At 36.8% G+C, this 24,854-nt stretch overlaps 2 protein-coding genes across 7 annotated transcripts in view; one reads left to right on the forward strand and one right to left on the reverse strand.

The window, feature by feature from the left end:
* The first annotated feature begins 1,079 nt into the window (after positions 1–1,079).
* LOC101736565 (aldo-keto reductase family 1 member B1) lies at positions 1,080–17,884 on the forward strand. Of its 3 annotated transcripts, XM_062675921.1 has the most exons (8): positions 3,084–3,473; positions 3,818–4,088; positions 9,364–9,506; positions 10,397–10,538; positions 11,006–11,200; positions 13,702–13,901; positions 15,478–15,633; positions 17,752–17,884. In XM_062675921.1, exons 2-8 carry the CDS (start codon positions 4,017–4,019, stop codon positions 17,795–17,797), a joined length of 954 nt encoding a protein of 317 aa, XP_062531905.1. In that variant the 5' UTR covers positions 3,084–3,473; positions 3,818–4,016; the 3' UTR covers positions 17,798–17,884. The 3 variants fall into 3 exon arrangements, with proteins under 3 accessions (XP_004925118.1, XP_062531905.1, XP_004925119.1); XM_004925061.3 differs by lacking the exons at positions 3,084–3,473; positions 3,818–4,088 and adding an exon at positions 1,080–1,381; XM_004925062.3 differs by lacking the exon at positions 3,084–3,473 and having other exon boundaries at positions 3,816–4,088.
* A 1,521-nt stretch (positions 17,885–19,405) lies between these two features.
* LOC101736437 (glycerol-3-phosphate acyltransferase 3) overlaps positions 19,406–24,854 on the reverse strand; it is a 30,407-nt gene continuing 24,958 nt past the window's right edge. For all 4 annotated transcript variants that reach the window (XM_021347295.3, XM_021347296.3, XM_012689543.4 and 1 more), the window contains one exon: positions 19,406–24,721. In XM_021347295.3, the coding sequence (XP_021202970.1) occupies positions 24,634–24,721 (88 nt within the window). In that variant the 3' untranslated portion in view covers positions 19,406–24,633. The remainder of the gene's footprint in view (positions 24,722–24,854) is intronic.

A 24,854-nucleotide genomic window follows, 5' to 3' on the forward strand; every position in this document is an offset into this window, starting at 1 on the left:
ATGTACATTAATACACTCATTTCAATATTTTTTGTTAATTGTAATATTTCAAGCTCACGTATTGTCGCTTTTATGCCATCCATGAATTTCAGTTTAATTTTTGTCTAATATTTTTATATTTTTGTGTATCTGAGGTGAAGCTGTTGTATTCTTTGTACAAGGAGCACTGCTGCTTGAGATATAGGTTTTATCAGCTAGTTCAAGCGCAGATGCAAATTATGATTGTGTTTCGACTTCTATGTTAACAATAAATAAAAAAATAAGCTCGCTGAGTTTCTCGCCGGACCTCCTCAGCGGGTCGCGATCCCGATCCGGTGGTAGATTCAGCGCAGCACTGCTATTCCTAGGGCTAGTGTTAGCAATTTCTAATCACGTCATTATAGATCCTCCCGATCCATTAACGGTGTTTTTAGGTACCACAAGCACCGGTCACCGTCCTCGCCAAACCGGTCTATGGCGACGAAGGGCTCGACGAGCGAATTAACCCACAGACACAGCCCACTGAGTTTCTCGCTGGATCTTCTCAGTGGGTCGCGTTTCCGATCCGGTGGTAGATTTTTCGAAGCACAGCTCTTGCTAGGGCCAGTGTTAGCAACATTTCTGATTTGAGCCCCGTGAGCTCACCTACTTGTTAGAGTGAAACTGAATAGCCTCTCAAGGCTATCAGCATAGGTAGGGAAAAAAAAGAAGCAATTTCTCTCAGGTTGAGCCCGTGAGCTCACCTATCCGTCCGCGAAAAGCTGATATAGCTTAAGCTATCAGCGAATAAGTAACAAAAAAAACAGATAACAAAACGATCCTAGCACATCTAGATAGATTAAGAACTCTGTATCTATATAGTCACGCAAATTACATTAAAACAATTTACGTATTTGTGAGCATCAGAAAATTAGATATGGACTAAATATGGAACGCGTGAGTTTGTGCTATCAATGTAGTAATGGGATATCTTACCGATTTTAAAACCGCCATAAAATTTCAATGCGGATGATTTGAATTCAAATTATTACGTTAAAAATCTGTATGGGTTAGATACATTAGAGATTGTTTACTTGATTGACGCTAACAAAATTTTTAAAACACGAACTAGAGCGGCGAATAATTTACAAAAAAAATTTCATTAATACTTGATTGACGTCCAAACGTAAACTTTGATAACGGATGTCAAAAGTACAAGCAATAAAATATTTTAATCAATAAATCCTATACTTGAAAGTTTTTGATATGAACGTTATCTCGTTTCTGTGTTTTTTTGGTCATTCACGATCTCCGAAGCTCCCAGGCGGCCGCGAAAATAATTAGTAAAATGGCGCCTAAAATTCCTGTAGTGACGTTCAACAATGGAGAAACTATTCCCGTATTTGGATTAGGAACGTGGAAGGTAAGATATATATGTATATATTTTAAATTAACCGAATATAGCATTATTATTATAATTAGCCAAGACTCAGTTCGTGAATTATGGTGAACAGAGCTCAAGGCTATAATAAAAAATACTCTATATAAGTACTCTGCCAAGAGGAACCAACTATGATCATGTTGCTGATAGAGTATTATTTAGTTGTGAAATATAAAATCATATATGTAATAGTTCAAGTAGAAAATATATTTCCTTTAAAGAGTTAGGTATGTTACTATTTCGGTGAGCAAATCTGGCAGGCTTCAATATTTTCAGGATGTATCTAGATGTCCCGTCTTGCTCGTTTGCCTCTTAGTTGTTATAAAAAAAAAATGTGTTCACAAATGACTTCCACTATGATGGGATAGCATGGTAGTGGGATGGCAAGTATTTTCTTCGCTTTTCTGGAGTTTTAGAGTTTTAAAATTACTTTTCCGGTTTAATCACGCCTTTTTATTATAATTAAATTGTTTCCGACGAAAGAATACATTACAGTTTTGGTCACAGATGCCTGAGGTGTTATTCATTAACATTTAAAGATTATGCTAGATATGTGTAATAATTAATAGTGGTAGTGCACTGGCACTAAATATCCGACGGGATGAGTGGCTTGTCCGACCCGCAAAATTTAAGATTAGGGCAAATTACTAGCTCGCACGTGTCGGTGCTACAACTTTGGCTTTGGTTTCAAGTGAGAGAAAGTATTTATTTATTTTATTACCTAGATTGGTAGACGAGCGCATGGTCTATCTGGTGTTAAGTGATTATCGTAGATCATAAACGTTAACAACGTAAATTCTCCCACACACTTTAAGACACGAGTATTAGGTTCCAGTTTCACAGTGTAACGGCTGCCCCAATCTTTAAGCCGGAATGCATTAATGTTTCACGGCAAAAATAGGCAGGGCGGTGGTACCTACCCATGCGGGACAAATGACAAGAGGCTGACAAAGTCACGTTAATTATATTTTTTGCAAGCTTAATTTTTAATACACTCTACATTATTGCGCGGTGCTATTCTACGTAGCCACAGCGTCTTTATTCTTAGTTGTTGCGCTCTTGGCGGAATGGTTATGATTAATTGTTTTAATGTAATTTACTATTGAATGGGGCAGATTTGATGAATTTTAAGATCCCTTCTTCCCCACCATCTCCAGTTGCTCGAAGCTACTCTGCTCCACTCATTTAAAGAATCTCCCACTACAGGCTTGATGTGGTTCGCCTACTGCTTGGGAGACTTATCACGCGTTTGTGCCGTCTATCCTTTGCGCTAATTAGTCAATAAAAATAAATATATTTCAAAAACTTAAAAAAAACAAGCTTAAATAGCCAACTGAACTAACAATTCGGTTCAATAAATTTTATCCCGCTGATACTAGTTGGTATATTAGAGAAAAATTATAAAATGATTGTTTCATCATCGGTCCTTGATGCGTGATCAAACTTTTATGTTAATCGAACGCTTTGAAGTCCGTGAAAACAACGCTTAAAGATGCCGTTACGTACAAACAAACATAGGTACATACGTATCGACTTAATAAAATAGCGTTAATAAATAATAGGTATTATGCGGCTGTTTCCATTACACTTTTGTTGGCCTTGCGTTAGCCAATCAGATGTTGACAAATCAAGATTAGTTGATAGCTAAGTTGATACCGCTACGTTCGTATCTATAATTCTTTTTGTCAGTTTGACATAACACGAGTATTGCCATGTTAAATCTTTTTCCACTTTGATCACTTCTCGATTTTGTTCCTTGATTCTTCTGAATTTGTTGAAAAGGCGTTGCTTATTTGGATAATATATTAATATTTAGTATAATTTGAATATTTATTAGAAAAACTTGTGCTGTTTAAAAAAAAAATCCATTTATTTCCGAATTTAATTTTATAATGTATTTTAAATTTTAATATTTTATATTGTGATCTATTTTATTTTTTAGATATCTTATTTCTTTGGGTGCAACCGAATTTAATTACTTTCATTCATTTTATTTTATTTAAATGTATGGCATCAACGTTTTTATGTATTTGTTTTAAATGGTCGTTTTTTCTTCAAAATCAGTAAAATTATGGTAATAGTTAACTATTACCATAATTTTTAACTTATTAATTCTTAAAGTATTATCTATATCTCAAATATTTCTAATGCGATAGAATAAATAAAACTTCACAAACTTAGATGTATTACTGAATCTAAGCTGAAGATTGATTTGTGGTTGAAGACGATAGTTTCGATCGATTTGAAAGTTCGTAGATCCAGCAGTTTTAACACTGTGCAGCTTATGATTTGAACAAGAGCTCACAGTTGCAATAGATAAGATGACTATTTAACTGTGAATTTGATTTGAATGACTGTTTAAGTATCGCCTAAACTCTATCAACTGGAACCAATGCGTTCTTCCACAGTATGTTTCAGTTATTATATAACAAGCGACTAACAAGTTAGATTTCTACGTCAAATGTATGGCTTTTTTCTAATAACGCCAGGCAACATTAAAACATTTTCTGTTGTGTGTGTGGGTACTCTGTGTTTTTTAAATTAAAATTTCAATTGAATCTTTTTTGTAGCCGGTTATCTAAGTTTTAGAAATACTAAACTAATTTAAACTGTGAAAATGTCAAGTGTGCCTTTTGTTGAATTCAACAACGAATTGAAATGTCCGATATTAGGATTGGGAACCTGGAAGGTAAATTATTTATTTATTTACCTTTTGCCCAACGAAGGCAAAACGGCTTACGGCCCACTCGATGTTAAGCTTTTATCGTCGACGTCACTAACCCTATAAGCATTCTTTTCAAAGTTTATATAAAAAAGTCAATAGGTATGTCGTAATGTTGGGAAAATAATGAAAGCGGTATGTATGTAGCGGTTTTTATAATTACACGAATAAAGACTGAAAATATGCACCTTAGACATGCGGTTCGGTGATTAAAACACACTTCGGAGCAATAACACAGTGGTACAAATCATAGAGACGACTATTATAACATTTTTTCCATCTCTTATATTATACACACTAGTCTTTCTTGTGAAAGCAATGACCAATTAATAATGAGCTCTGAATAATTGAACGATGTTAATTAGGTGATGAAGAAGGAGGCTACATAAAGTCTCCTAAAAGCGTTATCTTCTTAATTTGAGTGGTAGACATAAACCTATGCCTGGTTTTCATAAAAAAAAAAGTGTTTGCCTTGACAAACGAGCTTATGATCCACCTGATGGTAAGTAGTTACTGTCATTGACATCAACAATGTCAGGGGCACAGGTGAGCAGCCGCCTACATTAGTAGAACAATGTTGTTCCTTCACCATAGAAATCAATCGTGAATATTTGTTAAGTACGTATTTCATTAGAAAAATTGGTACCCGCCTGCGGGATTCGAACACCGGTGCATCGCTCAACACAAATGCACCGGACGTCTTATCGTTTAGGGCACGACTTCATATAAAAGATTTGACATGCCACTGAGCTGGTTTCATCCTATGGATTTATTTTGATATTTAATAAGCTCATTGACATATAGAGATTTCAAAGTTGACAGCACAAACCTATCTTACAAATTTTACTATCTATTTCATGTAGTAACTGATAACACAAACAAACCAAATATGACTATAGATAAGAGCCATTTTAGTTAAATAAGATTTAAGTTTATTGCCCATCAAATTGATATGGAAGTTATCGTAGAACAGAAGATATCTGATATACACCTCAATCTTACTAATGTCATTTCCAAGATAAGTTTGCATAAATTTGCAAGCCTACAAATTCCAAACAATAGCATGTGGACCGTTGGTTAACCGAGCAATTACTTCACCCATTTGGTGGAAGATCGTCTCTTTGTCCATTACCTCTAAATTTTTTTGCCATTCACACAATAAAAACTGATCTGTGATATTATCTGTAATAGGTTTGAGATTAAAAATTGTTTTTTGGAAATTTATTGAAGATACACTTTCCTTGAAAATCACAAAATTTAGAATATTTAATTTAAAGAAACAATCAATCAAGATTTTTTATTTTTTTATTTCACAGATGGGTGGACGAGCTCACGGCTCACCTGATGTTAAGTGGTTACCAGAGCCCATAGACATTTACAACGTAAATACCACTACCTTGAGATATGAGTTCTAAGGTATCAGTATAGTTACAGTTGTCTCATCCGAGACATTCTCAAATCAAGAATAAACAGAATGCAGATTGATATAAATGCAAAAGACTGTTGATTTTTTTTTTTTTCTAGCAACCCATAATAGAGTAATCTTGTATGAAACGGTGAGCTCATCTGATGTTAAATGGTTACATACACATGAAGTTGAAGTACCTTATTTTATTAGCTGTAGTGGCTGATAGCCTTGAGAGGCTATATCAGCGTAACCTTAACTAGTAGGTGAGCTCACGGGGCTGAAACCTGACGACGCTGCTAACACGAACCCTAGCAAGAGCCGTGCTTTGCAGAATCTACCACCGGATCGGAAACGCGACCCACTGATAAGATCCGGCGAGAAACTCAGTGGGCTGTGTCTGAGGGTCAGAGCACAATACCGCTTTGCCGACACAGAGAATATTGACTCGTGGAGGCTCACAGCATTGTCTACAACAGTGGTGGGCAAAGTAGGACCCGCGGAATTATTTAATCCGGCCCGCCGAGACTCCATCCCTCCTAAATGTTCTAGTCAGCATTTTGGCGCGTAAAATAAAATCTGACGTTTATAATTATAATTGAAAATTTTCGAATTTTTAATGATAGCTCCAACTCGTCAGGTGTGTTTTGAGCTTTCATTATCTCATAATTAACTTGCCATCATTATAATTATCTCGGCAGTCTGTCACAGGTATTAGTTTATTTATTGGAATAAAAAAGCATTCTTTGTTTATTTATTTATTTATTTATTACACTTCATGTAAAATTTACATTGGCGGACTTAATGCCTAAGGCATTCTCTACCAGTCAACCAAAGGAAGTGCAGAGTGAATAGTGGTAGGTGCAATGAAATTTATATTAATTTACAAACACAAAAAAATAAAAGTATATACATACATATATACACAATCACATATACATACATACATACATACACAAATACATACATACATATAAAACTATACAGTATTAAGAGGAATATATTAATAAATTTCCTTAACAAATAACTTCATCTTAATAAGTTCATGACGATTCTTTTCAACTATCTATTACACGCCTCACGTCACACACCTAACCTTTTACTTTTACGCCTAATAAGGCGTAAAAGTAAAAGGTATTTTGTTTATTAAAAAGGTTTAATACATACAAAATGCATTTTTTCTATAATTCTAGCCCTCGTCTAGAATTCCTTAAACTTTGTGGCCCGCCGTTAAAAACGTTTGCCCACCACTGGTCTACAACAACTCAGCCGGAAATATATTTAAAAAAAAAATCACTTAAAATTATCTATAGTCACTGACCTCAAATTAAAATTTATCAATTATTGTATAAACACGCATTACCATATATTTTTTTATTGTCTTATAAATAAATACAGTTGATTAATGTTGAGTTGCTTGGCGTTTCGCGATCGCTTTGAACATCATGCCAGAGAGAGAGGACAATATATTGAGTTTTTATTTTTTTCCTGCTTATTCTAGTAATCTTGAGGGGTTAACTAAATTCACAGAACGAATAGGTGAGCTCACGGGGCTCAAACCTGACGACGTCGCTAACACGAACCGTAGCAAGAGCAGTGCTTCGCAGAATCTACCACCGGATCGGAAACGCGACCCACTGAGAAGATCCGGCGAGAAACTCAGTGGGCTGTGTCTATAAGCTAGCCAGCGCCTCAAACTCTTCGTTGTAGTCGGCGAGTTTGATAAGGACGGTGACCTGTGAATGGGAAACTAACAGTAAAATACGCGCCTATAGTAATTTCAAGGTTTTTTTTATAGCTCTTGTAGACAGACGAGCATACGGCCCACCTGATGGTGAGCGGTTACCGTCGCCCATGGACTTCAGCAATGTTAGGGGCAGAGTTAATACGCTGCCTACCTTTAAGTACCTACCGTAGGTAAAAAAAAATACTAAACAAATTTCCAACATTATTACGATACATGAGTTAATACGTTAATAGTGAACAAAAATAAATCAAATAAATTACTTAAAATTTACATAAAGGCAATAAATAAGACAAAGGATTTGTTTGTTGTTATCAATCTTTCGCAGGCAAATTTAAACATATATCGCACCTTTAGAATTGAAGTGGCATAACTCAAAAAAATTAAGAAAATGGTTTTATATTTTTAAGGGTTTATAAATTAATTTCTATAATAAGAAAAAAGTAAACAGTCTCTTTTGGTCTAGAAAAGTAACAAATACATTTTGCGTGTCTTTTGAATCATGCACCTTAAGCTTTAAGGCTTAAAGTATTAAAATCATTCAATTGCAAAATTTTGCAAATCTTCAATAACGTTTGAACGACTTATGAATTAATGTCTAGAAAAGTTTTCAAATCAATTTCCGTGTCTTTTAAATCATGCACCTTAAAGTTTAAATTAGACACTTTGAGGCTTAAAATATCCATATATTAATATGAGAAGCAAAAACTTTGTATCCCTTTTTACGAAAATTGCGCGTACGGAGGAGTATGAAATTTTCCACACTTATATAGAGTATAGAGAAGAAATGCACAATGCTAATATTTTTTTAAAATAATGCATAAAAGATACTATACATTAAATCAATAAAGAAAACATTACACACACTACATACAATGTATTTGACGCACACACGCATGCATACGATTTATTGTCAAACTTTTGTTCTTGACGTCTGTTGTCAAATTGAGAATAGATTAAATATTGTTTGTCTTTGTTAATATTTTTTATAGTGTAGTCTTGGCGAAATTTGTGATTATAGAGGTATAAAATACAATCATAATAGTGTACAAACTTACAATTCCACTTAATTATAGTCGAATTTCGACTACTGCGGGACCTCTAGTTAAAATTAAAACTGAAAAATTTCAATTCTTAAATTACGTTTTTGGCCCCATTTCCAAACAAATCCAAGAACTTTGGATTGATCCGCTTAAATTCTAAAGGTTGCGATAGTATGTTTGTCTCACTTTTAGTGTCGCTTTGTCGTTTCATTGAAACATTAATGGCAATAATTGTGTCTTTTAATACTGTATAGACTATTATATGTATGTATGTATGTATGTATGTGTATACTTTTTGTAACTTAATATAAATTTCATTGCACCTAACATTATCTACTCTGCACTACCTTTGGTTGACTGGTCGAGAATGCCTTAGGCATCAAGTCCGCCAATGTAAATTTTACATGAAGCGTAATAAATCTATTTTCTATCTATATATATATATATATAAATGAATTACTGTTCGTTAGTCTCGCTAAAACTCGAGAACGGCTGGACCGATTTGACTAATTTTGGTCTTGAATTATTCGTGGAAGTCCAGAGAAGGTTTAAAAGTTAGACAAATGAGTCGACTATTATCAAAGCCGGCAATCTGACTTTTGGACAATGATTGGTAAATCAGAAAAACGAATTATTGACTTTGTATTCCATTGGCAGTCACAAAACTCTTCGGAACGACATCTTAGATAAATAACAGGTTAACTATTAACCTTTATTTAATGCAGGTTTTGAACCGTATTCTTTGAAGGAGACGATTATATTCAAATCAATCTGTATTGACATATCAATAATTTTTTTTTGTCCAAATGCACAGATTGCCACCTTTGATAATAGACGACTCAAATATGAAAATGTTCGGAATTAAACAAAAAAAAATTCTTTGATGTGTATCGGACGGATTCCTTTTGTTTGTTTTAAGTTTATTTTATACAAAAGTTTAGGTCTTTTATTTATCGATTGAGGCACTACGAAGTCTGCCGGGTCAGCTAGTAAATAAATCAATAAATTATGGCAAAGGTGTTTTCATTCTGCTAATGCCTTGCGTTCCAGTCGAAGCCAGGCGAGGTGACGCAGGCAGTCAAGGATGCCATTGACATTGGCTACCGACACATCGACTGTGCCTATGTTTACGGAAACGAGAAGGAAGTCGGAGAAGCTATAACCAGCAAAATTAAGGAAGGAGTCGTAACGAGGTACTGTTTATTCAATCGAAGCCTTCATCATCATCATCATCATCATCAGCCACAGACTTCCACTGTTATTTTTTTTTTATTGCTTATATGGGTGGACGAGCTCACAGCCCACCTGGTGTTAAGTGGTAACTGGAGCCCATAGACATCTACAACGTAAATGCGCCACCCACCTTGAGTTATAAGTTCTAAAGTCTCGGTATAGTTACAACGGCTGTCCCACCCTTCAAACCGAAACGCATTACTGCTTCACGGTAGAAATAGGCAGGGTGCGGACCCGTGCGGACTCACAAGAGGTCCTACCACCTAAAAAAAAATTATATCTAAACAATATTAAAATACATTAATTACACTGACAGTGGAGATAAAAAGGCCGCGGCTCAGCTATGTGATAGGTGAAACTATCGCTGCTATTCTGCCGCTGCCTGTATAATTTTAATCAATAAACTAATCTAATCTATAAAATAATAAACTAAACTACTAAAACTAAAATAATATAAACTACTCTATAAAAAAACAAAATGTGTGCAATTCACACGTGGTAGAAGTGAAACCTTCCAAAATTAAAATACAAATTTTGTCATTAGTAAATAATTGTAAGGTAGCGCCCTCTGTGAATTGATATTTTAATTTCACGTATAATCCTAAATTAAAATTCACTACAAGATCTTTCATACACACGTTAGTATTAAAAAATCTCACAGATGGCGCTGTATTAAATAGCATGTATATTTCTGTCTCATTCATCCTACACATTTTTGTATTTGTGTCTCTTACCTGTCGTTTTTCCGTTGCATCCGGTTTGAAATCACAACGATTCTAAAGAAGTTTTCACTTCAAAAATCTAATAATAATAGTTCGCGAGTGCTCATGTAAGTTCTTATTCGATTCAGGGAAGATCTGTTCATAACTTCGAAACTGTGGAACACGTTTCATCGCCCGGACTTGGTGCGCGGTGCCCTGCAGGAGACCCTGGACAATCTGAACGTTCAGTACTTGGATCTGTACCTGATACACTGGCCCCAGGCCTACAAGGTGAGGGAGTGGTGAATGAGAAGACGAGGATCACTATCCATGCTTTGTGAGCCCACAATGGTACCAGTAGCCAATTTCATGAAAGGAAAGCCATCACACAGCTCTTTTCTATTGCTTAGATGGGTGGACGAGCTCACTGGTGTTAAGTGGTTACCGGAGCCCATAGACATCTACAACGCAAATTCCGCCACTCAGCTTGAGACATGAGTTCTAAGTTCGCACAGTTTTAAGTTTTTAGCAGTTTTAAAAGTGATGGAGACTTGGTTTTGTGAGCTTCGGTGAGCACTTGACACTAAGTGAGCGGTGAGATCAAATCAATCTAATCATTAAAAAATTGCCTATTTCGGTGGCGTGCGTTCCGGTCAAAAACAATACAAAATTGCATGGAAATAATTAGTGTTTTAGTGTCTGACACTTTAGGGTTTTGGGATAGATTAGTGACAAATGACACATAATAATCTCCGCAGGAAGACGGCTCTCTCTTCCCGACCGACCAATCAGGTAAAATCCAGTTCTCGGACGTCGATTACGTGGACACCTGGAAGGCTATGGAGCCGCTCGTCAAAGAGGGTCTGGTCAAGAGCATCGGAGTCTCCAACTTCAACTCGAAGCAGCTGGAGAGGTTGCTGCAGCACGCGACTGTCAAGCCGGTCGTCAATCAGGTAGACCGCTGCGGCACTTGGTTAATGTCAATACACTTCTTTGTAACTCATAGCACCCTGGTACTTTTGATTTTACTGTTTTACGTAAGTTGATGAGGTGAAGGCCTAGCCGATGTTAAGTCGGTGACGGCATCTACGTTATGACGTATGTGCGTTTGGTAACCACTTAAAATCAGGTGGGCCATCAGCAAAATCAACTCAAAATTCATTAAACCTATCTTGTACAAAGAGGTTCGTTCTAGTTCCTATATTAAACTTCCTCGCATGTCATAGTACCCTGGTACTTTTGAATGAGTTGAAGGTCTATCCGGTGATAAGTCGGTGACGATGAGTTGAAGGTCTATCCGGTGATAAGTCGGTGACGGCATCTACGTTGTGGCGTATGTGCATTTGGTAACCACTTAAAACCAGATGGGCCATCAGAAAAATCAACCCAAAATTCTTTAACCTGTCTTTTGTACAAAGAATTTCGTTTAAGCTAATAATATATCATACACTTCTTTACATGTCCTAGGATCCTGGTACTTTTGATTTTACTGTTTTACATAAGTTGATGAGTTAGAAGGTCTATCCGGTGTTAAGTCGATAACGGCATCCACGTTGTTACGTATTTGCATTTGGTAACCACTTAAAACCAGATGGGCTATCAGAAAAATCAACCCAAAATTCATTAAACCTATCTTGTACCAAGAGGTTCGTTCAAGTTTCTATATAGACTTCCTTACATGTCATAGTACTCTGGTACTTTTGAATGAGTTGAAAGTCTATCCTGTGATAAGTCGGTGACGGCATCCACGTTGTTACGTATTTGCATTTGGTAACCACTTAAAACCAGATGGGCTATCAGAAAAATCAACCCAAAATTCATTAAACCTATCTTGTACCAAGAGGTTCGTTCAAGTTATATATAGACTTCCTTACATGTCATAGTACCCTGGTACTTTTGAATGAGTTGAAGGTCTATCCTGTGATAAGTCGGTGACGGCATCTACGTTGTGGCGTATGTGCATTTGCTAACCACTTAAAACCAGATGGGCCATCAGAAAAATCAACCCAAAATTCATTAAACCTGTCTTTTGTACAAAGAGGTTCGTTTCAAGTTCCTATGTTACACTTCCTTACATGTCATAGTATCCTGGTACTTTTGTTTCTATTATTTCATGTTCAAGTTCATGGCCTATCTGGTGTTAAGTGGCTGCATAGTTTCAGGACGCTATTCACGTAACACCTATAGCTGTAGTGATCATTTAAAACTAAATGAGCTAGAGCTCATTTTAAAAAATAAATAAATGGTACGTATGCAACTTGGTATGTGACAGAAGTGAAACTTCTTTTGCGGTCTGTAGTATTAGTAGTTGTTTTCTTAATTTTTCATCCTTAAATCAAAATTACAACGAAATTTGCTACAGCGAAATTACTACATGAATTCCGAGACCCACCTTGAGACATGAGGTCGAATTTTCAGTTATATAAGTGACCCTATTACGGATCCTTCCGATCCATTAACGGTGCTTTTAGGTACCACAAGGACCCGGTCACCGTCCTCGTCGAACCCGTCGCTTGCGGCGAAGGGCTCGGCGAGCGAATTAACCCTCAGACACAGCCCATTGAGTTTCTCGCCGGATGTTCTCAGTGGGTCGCGTTTCCGATCCGGTGGTAGATTCTGCGAAGCACGGCTCTAGCTAGGGCCAGTGTTAGCAACACTTCCGGTTTGAGCCCCATGAGCTCACCTACACACGTTAGGGTGAACCTGAAATAGCCTCTCAAGGCTATCAGCTTAGGTAGGAAATAAAAAAACAAAATGTCTGCAATTCACACGTGGTAGAAGTGAAACCTTCCAAAATTAAAATACAATTATCCTAAACGTCTTAAGTATATGTAAAATTTTGTCATTAGTAAGGTAGCGCCCTCTGTGAATTGATATTTTAATTTCACGTATAATCCTAAATTAAAATTCACTACAAGAGCTTTCATAAACACGTTAGTATTAAAAAATCTCACAGATGGCGCTGTATTAAATAGTATGTATATTTCTGTCTCATTCTTTGCTGGCTTCATCCTACACATTTTTGTATTTGTGTCTCTTACCTGTCGTTTTTTCCGTTGCATCCGGTTTGAAATCACAACGATTCTAAAGAAGTTTTCACTTCAAAAAATAAATACAATTCGAACTCATGATTGGTGCCTAGCAGATATATGAAGGATGGTTTTACTTCTGAACAAAGCTATCCTAAGTTATACATACACCTCCTTATGTTTCATAGTACACTGGTACTTTTGTTTGTATTATTTTGCGTAAATTGACGAGCATACGGCTCATTTGAGTTAAAGTGGTTACTGGAGCTGACGTAGACCATTACTCGGACGCCACTTTGAGGCTTGAGGTCGAGACCTCATGAATTCTTCCTACCAGCATTAACATTGCCTTAGGATATCCGCGCCGCGTCACACAATCTAGGAACAAAATATCGAAGACGATTTATCCGTATATGAATTTCCAGGTGGAATGTCATCCTTACCTCAACCAGAAACGCCTCAAGGAGTTCTGTGAGGCTCGCGGCGTGAAGATCACAGCGTACTCTCCCCTCGGCTCGCCGGACAGACCCTGGGCCAAGCCCGACGACCCCCAGCTCATGGAGGACCCCAAACTGAAGGCCATCGCTGACAGACTCGGGAAGACTGTCGCCCAGGTCCTCATCAGGTAAGAGATGAAGAGGTGCCAATAGAAGAATCCATCAGTCGACACGCATTAATAATGAACCTTGACTTCTCTGTTCTCTTCTTCTTTTCGTTGTAACTATACTGAGACTTTAGAACTCACGTCTCAAGGTGGGCGGCGGCATTTACGTTGTTGATGTCCATGGGCTCCGAATATGTTAGAGGAAGTCTAAAAGTGGCACCTGTGACATAGAAGTTGAGAGCGCCTTTGAGATGGCATGGACATATGATGAGACGAAATGAAAATGAGGTTGATAAAAGAGATCGAACTATGAATGTGGAAGGCTTTAGAAGGAGAAGTAGACTTAAGAAGAAATGGATGGATTGCGTGAAAGGCGATATGTGTAAGAGGGGAGTGAGCGAAGAAATGGTATATGATAGAGGAGTAGGGAAGGAAAAAACATGTTGCGCCGACCCCAGGTGACTGGGAGAAGGGCAGGAGAATGATGATGGCGTCTATGGGCTCCGGTAACCATTTAACACCAGGGGGGCTGTGAGCTCGTCCACCCATCTATGCAATAAATAAATAAAAAATTCAGTTTACTGACGATAGTTGAACGTGACAACGTCATAAGAAAATACTGATGGAATGGTTTCATTTTTCAAAAGCAAAATTTTAATTTTATTTGTTTGATAGATATTTTGTATGGATATTGAGAAAGAGGTAAATGGAAATCACTATTGAATTGATCGTGACGCCTCAATTTCTCTCATGACATTTTCAATGTTCAAATTAGACTCGAATTGACTAGGGCGTTCCATGATCGCGTCTTTGTTGTCGTCAAATAATTGGAGAAATTTATTGCCAGTTTGGCCACGTGATCGTGGAACGCCTCAGAGCGAGGTAACGCCGCACGAGTCATGTTTTTTGAAGTTATACTTCTTTAGGCGCGTTATGAAAAATTGATGAGAGGGACAATTATACGATGCGCGCGCACCGTGACACAAAACTAACAGAATGAAGTTGCTCACTAAATCGCTCATTACCATACAACCGACGTAACTTGGCGAGTCTGAATATAGCCGCGGGTGAACTTTCGCGCATGTACACTTGTAAATTGTGTGTGTTACACTCGTAAAAAGTGTTATTAGCATTCATTTTTTAGTAATATAAATGACAAAATTATTATTTAATATAATTCATACTTAATATTATTAAATTATGAACGTTAAATATTTGTTATTAATTATTTAATATTAAAAAAAGAAACAAATTTAATAAAAATAAAGTATAACTACTTACGCGCGTACCTAAGTACACGCACCCTTTTTTTTCGTGCGTGCAGCCGGCTCCATCGAATTATAAGACGTTCTCACAAGTCAGGGAGCGGGCAGGGGCGAGAGGGTTTTTAAAAAGCATGTGAACGACACGGAGGATGGTTCTAGACTGACTTTATTGTTACAAATAATGCTTATATATACTCTTAAGCTAAACAATGGTGTGTTAGTAATGGAGCTTATGGTTTCCTAAAACAATGGATGGTTCATGTGACGTTGTTTATGGAGGTCCTGTAGGTTACGCCGACATAACTCAGGTCAATATTTTTTTTTTAATACAGATACCAGATCGACAGCGGGAACATCGTGATCCCGAAGTCCGTGACGAGGAGTCGGATCGCGAGCAACTTTGACGTGCTCGACTTCAAGCTCTCCCGGGAGGACGTCGCCCTCATCGACTCGTTCGACTGCGGCGGTCGGCTGGTGCCCATGACAGCGTAAGTGGGGTTTGATTAGTGCGCGCGGGTAGGCGCAATAATAATAACTAGTGGTCTCCCAATAGTCGAGATTCGACTATAATTAATTGAAACTATAAGTTTGAATATTATTATGATTCTATAGTCAAAGACTATTTATTATACTTCTGTAATCACAGATTTCGTCAATACTACAACTATAGACAAATAATATTAAAGATATTAATATTAACCTATTTTCAATTTGATCACAGACTTTAAACAATTAACAAAAGCTTGACAATAAACAAAGAGATATGTGGGATGGTACGGCGAAATCTAGTGGATATTTAGTTTAACAACAAACACTTTAATTTTTCCAAAAAAAAAAATATTCATCACATCGTTATGTCAATTTAAGACTGTGTTTTACGTTTTTTTATGTTAAATTAAAATTAGTGTGCCAGTATGAATTGGCCAATAAGTACCGATCTTTCGATTTATATGTGTCCTGTCAAATACAGCGTAGCGTGTTTAATGTTTTTTATACTTATTTATTTAATGTATTTTTTAAGCGTAATTTTTAAAATAATATTAGCTATCAGCACTCCTTCTCTATATTCTGTATAAGTGTGGGAATTTTCATACTCCTCCGTCCGCGCAATTTTCGTAAAAAGGGATACAAAGTTTTTGTTTCACCATAACTTCACAACTTCATATTAGCATTTCCTCAAAAAAATAATCTTCCTCGTTTGTTGAATTTTAACCTTGATAATATCAGGTAAACGGTTATAAATTTTAATGGCCATTTTTTTTATAGCTTATATGGGTGGACGAACTCACAGCCCACCTAGTGTTAGTGGTTACTGGAGGTTACTTATCCACTTTAAGATATTTTGATGTCGTCGCGGCCTAAAGGATAAGACGTCCGGTGCATTCGTATGTAGCGATGCACCGGTGTTCGAATCCCGCAGGCGGGTACCAATTTTTCTAATGAAATACGTACTTGACAAATGTTCACGATTGACTTCCACGGTGAAGGAATAACATCGTGTAATAAAAATCAAACCCGCATAATTATAATTCGCGTAATTACTGGTGGTAGGACCTCTTGTGAGTCCGCACGGGTAGGTACCACCACCCCGCCTATTTCTGCCGTGAAGCAGTAATGCGTTTCGGTTCGAAGGGCGGGGTAGCCGTTGTGACTATACTGAGACCTTAGAACTTATATCTCAAGGTGGGTGGCGCATTTACGTTGTAGATGTCTATGGGCTCCAGTAACCACTTAACATCAGGTGGGCTGTGAGCTCGTCCATCCATCTAAGCAATAAAAAAAATTACAGCCCACCTGGTGTTAAGTGGTTACTGGAGCCCATAGACATCTACAATGTAAATGCGCCACCCACCTTGAGATATAAGTTCTAAAGTCTCAGTATAGTTACAGCGGCTACCCCACCCTTCAAACCGAAACGCATTACTGCTTCACGGCAGAAATAGGCGGGGTGGTGGTACCTACCCGTGCGGACTCACAAGAGGTCCTACCACCAGTGTACAAGATTTTAAGTAAAATTTAATTTATTATTTTTATTTTATTTTATTTATATATTTAATTAAATTTTTAATTTTAAGTAAAATTAAAAAAAAAATTTAGTCTTGTGTCTTCCTTCTCTATATTCTCTATAAGTTTGTGATATTTCATGCTCTTCCGTCCGCGCAATTTTCATAAAAAGGGTATAACTTCATCACTTCATTATCATAACATTTCCTCTAAAAAAATTTTACATCATTTTTGAAATGTCGATTCCTTTTACCCCTAAAAATATCAGTTAAACGCTTATAAATTTTAATAGCCATTTTTTTTTTATAGCTTAGACGACTATAGACTAATAATAGACTAAAAATAGAAAGACTATAGACTTTTATATGCTTAGATGGGTGGACGAACTCGCAGCCCGCCTGGTGTTAAATGGTTACCGGAGCCCATAGACATCTACGACGTAAATGCGCCAACCACCTCGAGATATAAGTTCTAAGGTCTCAAGTATAGCCATACGACATAAACATTTTTATATATGCTCAATCGGATAACGTTTCCGTAATGCTTTTTCGTTACGTGACTCAAGTCGTTTCAATACAAGTTCATTTTTTTTTATTTTCCAGTTCCCTCGGGCACAAGCATCACCCGTTCGAAAATGAAGAATTTTAATTGAAACATTCGTAATAATGTTGAATATTTGTAATTTTAGATGCGATTAACGAACGAATTTACGTTAAATAAAGACATTTTTGATGATTGGTGTTTAATTTTTATGCTGCGGCCTAAGTTTGTGTGGTGATGTGAGATGTGAGAGCGAACCTCACAAACGCTCAATGAATTCCAACAACTAAGAAAAGCAGCAAGGAATATTCGGAAGTGAAGAGTTTATTGTCAAGTATCATATGACATGTCCTTCTTCAAACGAGGCTTGTGGACAGTATTAAGCGGTAGGCAGCGGCTTGGCTCTGTCTCTGGCATTGCTGAAGTTCATGGGCGACGGTAGCCACTCACCATCAGGTGGGCCGTGCGCTCGTCTGCCTACAAGGGCAATAAAAAAAATAAAAACTTCAGAGGTGTCAAGGGACACCCGGATGGAACGAAGTTCCTTTCGATTAATTAGTGAAGGAATTGTAATTTTTTTTTAAAGATATAATAATAAATTACGGCATTATGAAGAAGAAAAAGACAATACTATGAACTAAATTACTATTGTTGAAACGCTATCTCGAGAATCTGTACTCATTACGCGGACCAATCGGATACGAGCAATGTCACGCGATAAGCGCCTACATGTTGATTGGTCAGAATGACGGATCTAAAGTGTCGTGACAACTTTTCGTAAGAATTTTTTCCGTGTAGCTCCCTTTCACAACGCGCGATAAGGAACTTCGTTCCGATTATAATAATGTTACGCGCTGGGGTTCGGGATAAATAAAATTCCACCGAAGTGTAAACTAACACTTTATTAGCACTTAGAACACAAAACACTTCCCAAACACTAAAATTCTCAATTCGCTTGTTCCGCTTCGCTTCAGGTGATCCGTTCGCTGTTTCGCTTCGAGTAGTTCCGATCACTGACGGCGTGCCATCTCTACAACGCTTTATAGTCGATACCACATCCCTAGAATTATCGAGAATATTCCACACATGTCGAGTATTATGTTTCCGCTATCTGACAATAGATGGCGTTGTACTTCTCTAGTATTCTAAGTGGTACTAGATCATTCGATATTCGTTCGACTATTCGGCGATAGACGGCGCAACTCTTACCGGCGTAACAATAAGGAACAAGTCGCACTAGGTCATGTCGCAATGGCCCCAATTTAAGGGGTCCCTGTGCCGGTGACTGATATACATACTTAAATAAGTTTAAAAATATACATAGATAGATTTCCTGATGGTAGGACGTGTTGCGAGTCCGCACGGGTAGGTACCACCGCCCCACCTATTTCTGCCGTGAAGCAGTAATGCGTTTCGGTTTGAAGGGTGGGGCAACCGTTGTACTGTAAAAACTAAGACCTTAGAATTCGTATCTCAAGGTGGGTGGCGGCATTTATGTTGTATATGTCTATGGGCTCCGGTGACCACTTAACACCAGGAGGGCCGTGGGCTCGTCCACCCATCTATGCAATGAAGAAATATATGTGGCAGTCAGAGTTCTATTTTATTCTATTCTATTAGCCCACATACATCCACTACTGGACAAATCAAGAAAAAAGTATTTGAAAGAGTCAATACTAATAAATAAATAAAAAAAAACAATAAAACACCCACAAATTACTCGTAAAAATATTTAATAATACTATTTATTATTACACCGATTATGTCTACAAGATTACAAAATATAATTAAATAAAAAAAAAAACAAAATTAATTTTATTTATTGCCATGTTAACTGTCATGTCTGGCAGCCTAGTGTTGACGTGACTTCAAATCATTAAATTATTGTCTCTAATCTATTTATATACAATTCTTCTGTCCGTGTATTCGATGACAATTAGAAACGGCTGGAATAATTTTAGAGAGAAATCAGGAGCGCTATCTTGTATAGGGGACAAGTTGAAAAAGTGTCCTTCTGTAACCACCGAGCTATTGTTGAAAGACTCACCGACATAGCGCTAGTGTAGTAAGTGGAAATTATATAAATATAGCAGTTTAGTTTAAAAAAACTACGCTTTTAATATGCTTTTATAGAAAATCCAATTAAAAAATCGAAAACAAATTAGAAATAAAAATAGTGTAAGAAAAAAAATTTTATTGTAAAAAAGCGTGGGGTGCATGGTATCAGTAGTGATAAATATTTTATGAACAAATATGAGTAGAAGTTATTTTGATAATATCCTGAAAAGCACCCCACGCTTCTTTTACAATTTTTTTTTTTCTTACACTATTTTTAACTCAAATGTATTAAAATTTATTTTCTATTTTTTATTTACATTTTCTATAAAAGCGTATTTTGTTGTTGTAATTTTTTAATTGAATTTCAACTTTTTTCTTTTATTTTTTAAATATTGAATTGTCATCGCTCCTTAATAAGTATACCAAATTTCGAGTTAGTCCGACGTTTTGAAGGGGGTCAAAATCATGTTCAAAGATTCCGTTACAAACATACATGCATACATACATACGTCTGAAGCTAATAAAAGCGTATTAAAAAAAAGCTTCTGTAACTTGTGTAGTTAAAAAAACATGCCGTATTTAAAATCACAACTATTTATATCTATTACTATTTAAACGTAGTAAGTATTTATTTCCTTCTTAATTCAATATCCTAATAGTTGTTGGCGCTGTTTTTAAAATCTCTCCTCTTGCTACAGTGGCGCCACCTTCATTGGCTCTCATTCTTTTTTTTTTTTTTTTTTTTTTTTTTTTTATTGCCTTTGTAGGCAGACGGGCATACGGCCTACCTGATGGTGAGTGGTTGCCGTCGCCCATGGACTTCAGCAATGCCAGGGGCAGAGCCAAGCCGCTGCCTACCGCTTAATACTCTCCACAAGCCTCGTTTGAAGAAGGACATGTCATAGCAAAAATTTATGACATGTCATAAAAAAAATTCAGCAAACACTTTTTAATACACTGAGTCAGTACTCTTTATTTCTACCCTGAAGCTTACTCCGGTCGTATGATTTACATTTGATACTGGACCCAACAGGTGGCGCTGGGTTGAAATGACCACATAACGAGATCTACCGGTCAGGTCGACACTCTATATTTTACCATACCACTATACACCATCAAACATCCATTCAAAAAGGTTATTACAAAAACGAAACTACCCGCGTCCTATCACTGGCCACGACACATAGACATGGCAGCTAACACGTCAGTTTTTCATTAATAAATTAAATAAATCACAACGCTCTCTTTACATATACACATATATATATAAAAAACAAACTTAGTTCCTGATCACTGATCATCACAATATCAATGGGGACCGGTGACTTCTCGCGCGAACCAAACATTGATGGACTCTTCGTTTGACTGGATTCTCGTAGCGTGACGTCATTTGGGGCCAAGATGAAGGAGGAATGTATTATCTGTGTGGCGTCCTAAGATAACCCCCCCTTCCCTCTACCCGGGTTGTCGGAAGCGACTAAGGGATCCAGCGGAGAATGGACAGCAGCATTCTCTGAGTATTATTTATTGCGATCGACCATCCGCGTTTAGTAGTGGCGGTAAGTTATTCCGCACGTTTCAGTTAAAAAGGCGACGAAATTCGCATTAGAACGTCAGTGGACTCCAGTAACACACTTAACAACAAGCGGGCCGTGCGCTCGTTCAACTATCTGCATAATAATAATAATAATAAATTCACTAACGCTTACCCACTTATGACGTCATACGGTGTTATTAAAAACAAAAACACTTTTTTTATTTGACCTTTTTAAACTATAAATCACTTGATGTGTTACAAAAGAATTTGAATTTAATTCATCATCATTATTCGCCTATAGCGATTCACGAATTTAATTAATAATTACTGGTATATGTATTACTGGAAGAGAATGCCCATGGCATTAAGTCCGCCTGTGTACAAGTTTTGTTTTGTGCATAAAGTATAAATAAATAAATAAATGTGTTGTATTTAAATTGACATCCATTCATTTGTGAAGTAAGCTACAGCAAAAGCGACTTAATCGTATTACCGTTAATAAATAAATAAATAATTAATTAAAATAACTTTTACGATTTTATTCTCGTGAATAAATTTTCAACGTAACGAACACTCCACAGTTTTCGTGTCCGCCGATGACCGAGATGTTTTGACTACCTTCAAATAAAAAAATCATAAAAAATTGTTCGCGTGGAAGAAGTTAAACTTCTTTTGCGGTATGTAGTGTGTATTGTGGTTTTCTTCATTTGTCATCCTTGAATCAAATTTCTCTTGTAATAGAGAAAGCTATGCATGAGAGAAACGACCTCTTCACCAATTATTTTAAATTATATTTAGAAAAATAAACCTTTTTTTAAAAATATTTCATTACAAATAGAATATAAGCTAATATGTCACTGTCATCTACAAGAGCAATGGGAAGCTAATAACGAGCCCTCTAGTGGCCGACGCCCGTAAACAGAATGCGTATGAGAGAGACAACCAACACGCTCTCTCCCTCTCCACGGTCGAGTGGTTCGCGAGACGCTCTGTCTGTTCTCTCACTCTCGCTTGTCCTAAATTGTATCTTTTCTCTCTAGCCGTAACGAATCTGTCACGAGTAAAATTTTACCCTTATTGCGCTTAAAGAAGTTTCACTTCAAAAAAAGGTGCATTTAAAAAAAAGTAATTATAAATATGTATTGTAACTATACTGAGACTTTAGAACTTGTCTCTCAAGGTGGGTCGCGCATTTCCTTGCGTCGTAGATGTCTGTGGACTCCAGTAACCACTTAACACCAGGTGAGCTGTGAGCTCGTCCACCCATCTAAGCAACAAAAAAAAAAAAATTATTATTTTAAAAAAAAAAAATTAAAAAAAAAAGCTTACGGCCCACCTGAGGGCGGTGGTTATCGTCGCCCATGGACTTCAGCAATGCCTGGGGCAGAGCCAAGCCGCTGCCTACCGAATTGCCTATTTTCTTTTATTTTCTATTCATTCATGAATTATTATCTGATAAATAGATAAATAAAGAAATTATTATTATTATAACATTTATGCAAATTATGTAATTTTTCAGGAGTAAACACGTTTGAAAATTCAACATTCTTAAATTACAATTATATAAATTCATCTCCACTAAAGAAATAAATTGATAATACTATATTATCAAACTACAACTTTAAACTTCATGAGTAAAAGCAAAAACATTTCACTAATAACTAACTGCATATTAAAAAACCTATTTTCTCATACAAACTTAGCTCAATTTTAACAAAAACTATATAAGAGACATTATAATGCCATATAGTGTTATATATTGGGAGACCGCTTCCAAAAACGAGGACAGAGGATTTTTATTTTATTGCTTGGACGAACTCACAGCCCACCTGGTGTTAAGCGGTTACCGCAGCCCATAGACATCTACAACGTAAATGCGCCACCCACCTTGAGATATGAGTTCTAAGGTCTCAGTATAGTTACAACAGCCACCCCATCCTTCAAACCGAAACGCGTTACTGCTTCACGGCAGAAATATGCAGGGCGGTGGTACCTACCCGCGCGGACTCACAAGAGGTCCTACCACCAGTAAAAACTAGTAGTACTAATGATAGTTATTTAGACAAATGTTGTAAATAAGTATTTGTGTGATCGCGCGAGTCCGGGCGTTCGTTGACCCGAGGATCAGCTGTTTTTAATTTTGTGTTTCATTGCTGATTTTTGAAGTGAAACTTCTTTAGGCGCATGAGGGTAAAATTTTTACAGAACGTCACGCAGGTATGCAACGGAAGTGACATCAAGCTACTATTGAAATTAAGTACTAGTCAAATGTCAGTAGTAGTAGTTGTTGTATTTTTCCAACTGGAAACGCAAATGTATCATACCATACAGCCTAATATTTTATAATTTTTTTGTGAAAAATGTTAATAGGGATTGAAATGAAATGAAAAGAATTTGGAACATTAATCAAATAGCATGAAATTAAATTAGTCAATTCAATTGGCAAAATATTAGTCATTTACAATTTAGAAATCTAAACATAATGTCAACACTGATGTTTGAGATTGACATTTGACAGACTTTTGGCGGGAACATATCTTCCTTTTTCCCTTCCTCTAAGTCTCGGAAATCTAAAGTTTTAGATTTGTATAAATATAAGCAAGACTTATAAATTAGTTCGCCAAAAAAGTTTCACTTCTGACATGTGTACTTTGTACGCACGCACTTTTTTTTTATTAGTAAAGTAATGTATTTTTTATGAAACTATCGTTTTTATTTACCTGTACTAATGCGATGGAGCGTAAATAATGCTAATAAAACGTTTTAAAGATGTTTTTTTTTAAATCATCATCGATTTTTTTCATCCCATCATCAAAGGTGTCATTAGTACTATCATCTGTCTTCGTTTTCAGAAGCGATCTCCTAACACCCTGTATATTATATATCGACGCTTGAAAGGCAAACGTGACTAAGCGACAATAACTGCTTTGTACATAAATGATAGGCAATAACAGTATTCGATGCGCAAAAAAAATTTATTTCTAGGTCTATTAAAATCATTTCAATCCTACAGCTTCAGATTCGTTGAAATATAATTTTTTTCAGGTATTTCAACTTTAAATTAGTCTACTGTAAAGTTCACGCATTGTCGCTCAGTCACGTTTGCCTTTCAAGCGTCGATATATAGTATCATAGCACCGTATGTGCGAATTATGTCGCCATTACAGAATTCGGATACGCGCTATAACCAAACTCGAACCCACGGCTCCGCGCACACGAGCCCCACCCCAAACGATCAGCACATCAAAACACCTTCACTCGAAGCCCGCACGAGAACAGTTCATTCGAAGGATCCCCTATGTCGATCCCCGGGGGGACCCAACACCGCAACCGTCCCCCCCCACATCCACTATTCCACTTTTAACCTCTTACTGAACTCCTCTTGCTGGAGCTCCCTCCACTCCTTCTTCGCTTTCGTTCTCTTTAACTGTCCGTCCCTAGAAGAACATACCAAAAAAAAATGTATCAACATTAATGAGACTAATAAGCTACGGCCAAATATATAAATAAACATTTTTTTTTTATTGCTTAGATGGGTGGACGAGCTCACGGCCCACCTGATATTAAGTG

Source organism: Bombyx mori, chromosome 24, assembly GCF_030269925.1.
Source record: "Bombyx mori chromosome 24, ASM3026992v2".
Taxonomy (NCBI): Eukaryota; Metazoa; Arthropoda; class Insecta; order Lepidoptera; family Bombycidae; genus Bombyx; species Bombyx mori.

Coding starts and splice junctions, on each gene's coding strand:
- LOC101736565 (XM_004925061.3), top strand. CDS start 1,307: ATGGCGCCTAAAATTCCTGTAGTGACGTTCAACAATGGAGAAACTATT. Junction 13,902..15,477: donor GTCGCCCAGGTCCTCATCAG/GTAAGAGATGAA, acceptor TTTTTAATACAG/ATACCAGATCGACAGCGGGA. Junction 15,634..17,751: donor CGGCTGGTGCCCATGACAGC/GTAAGTGGGGTT, acceptor TTTATTTTCCAG/TTCCCTCGGGCACAAGCATC.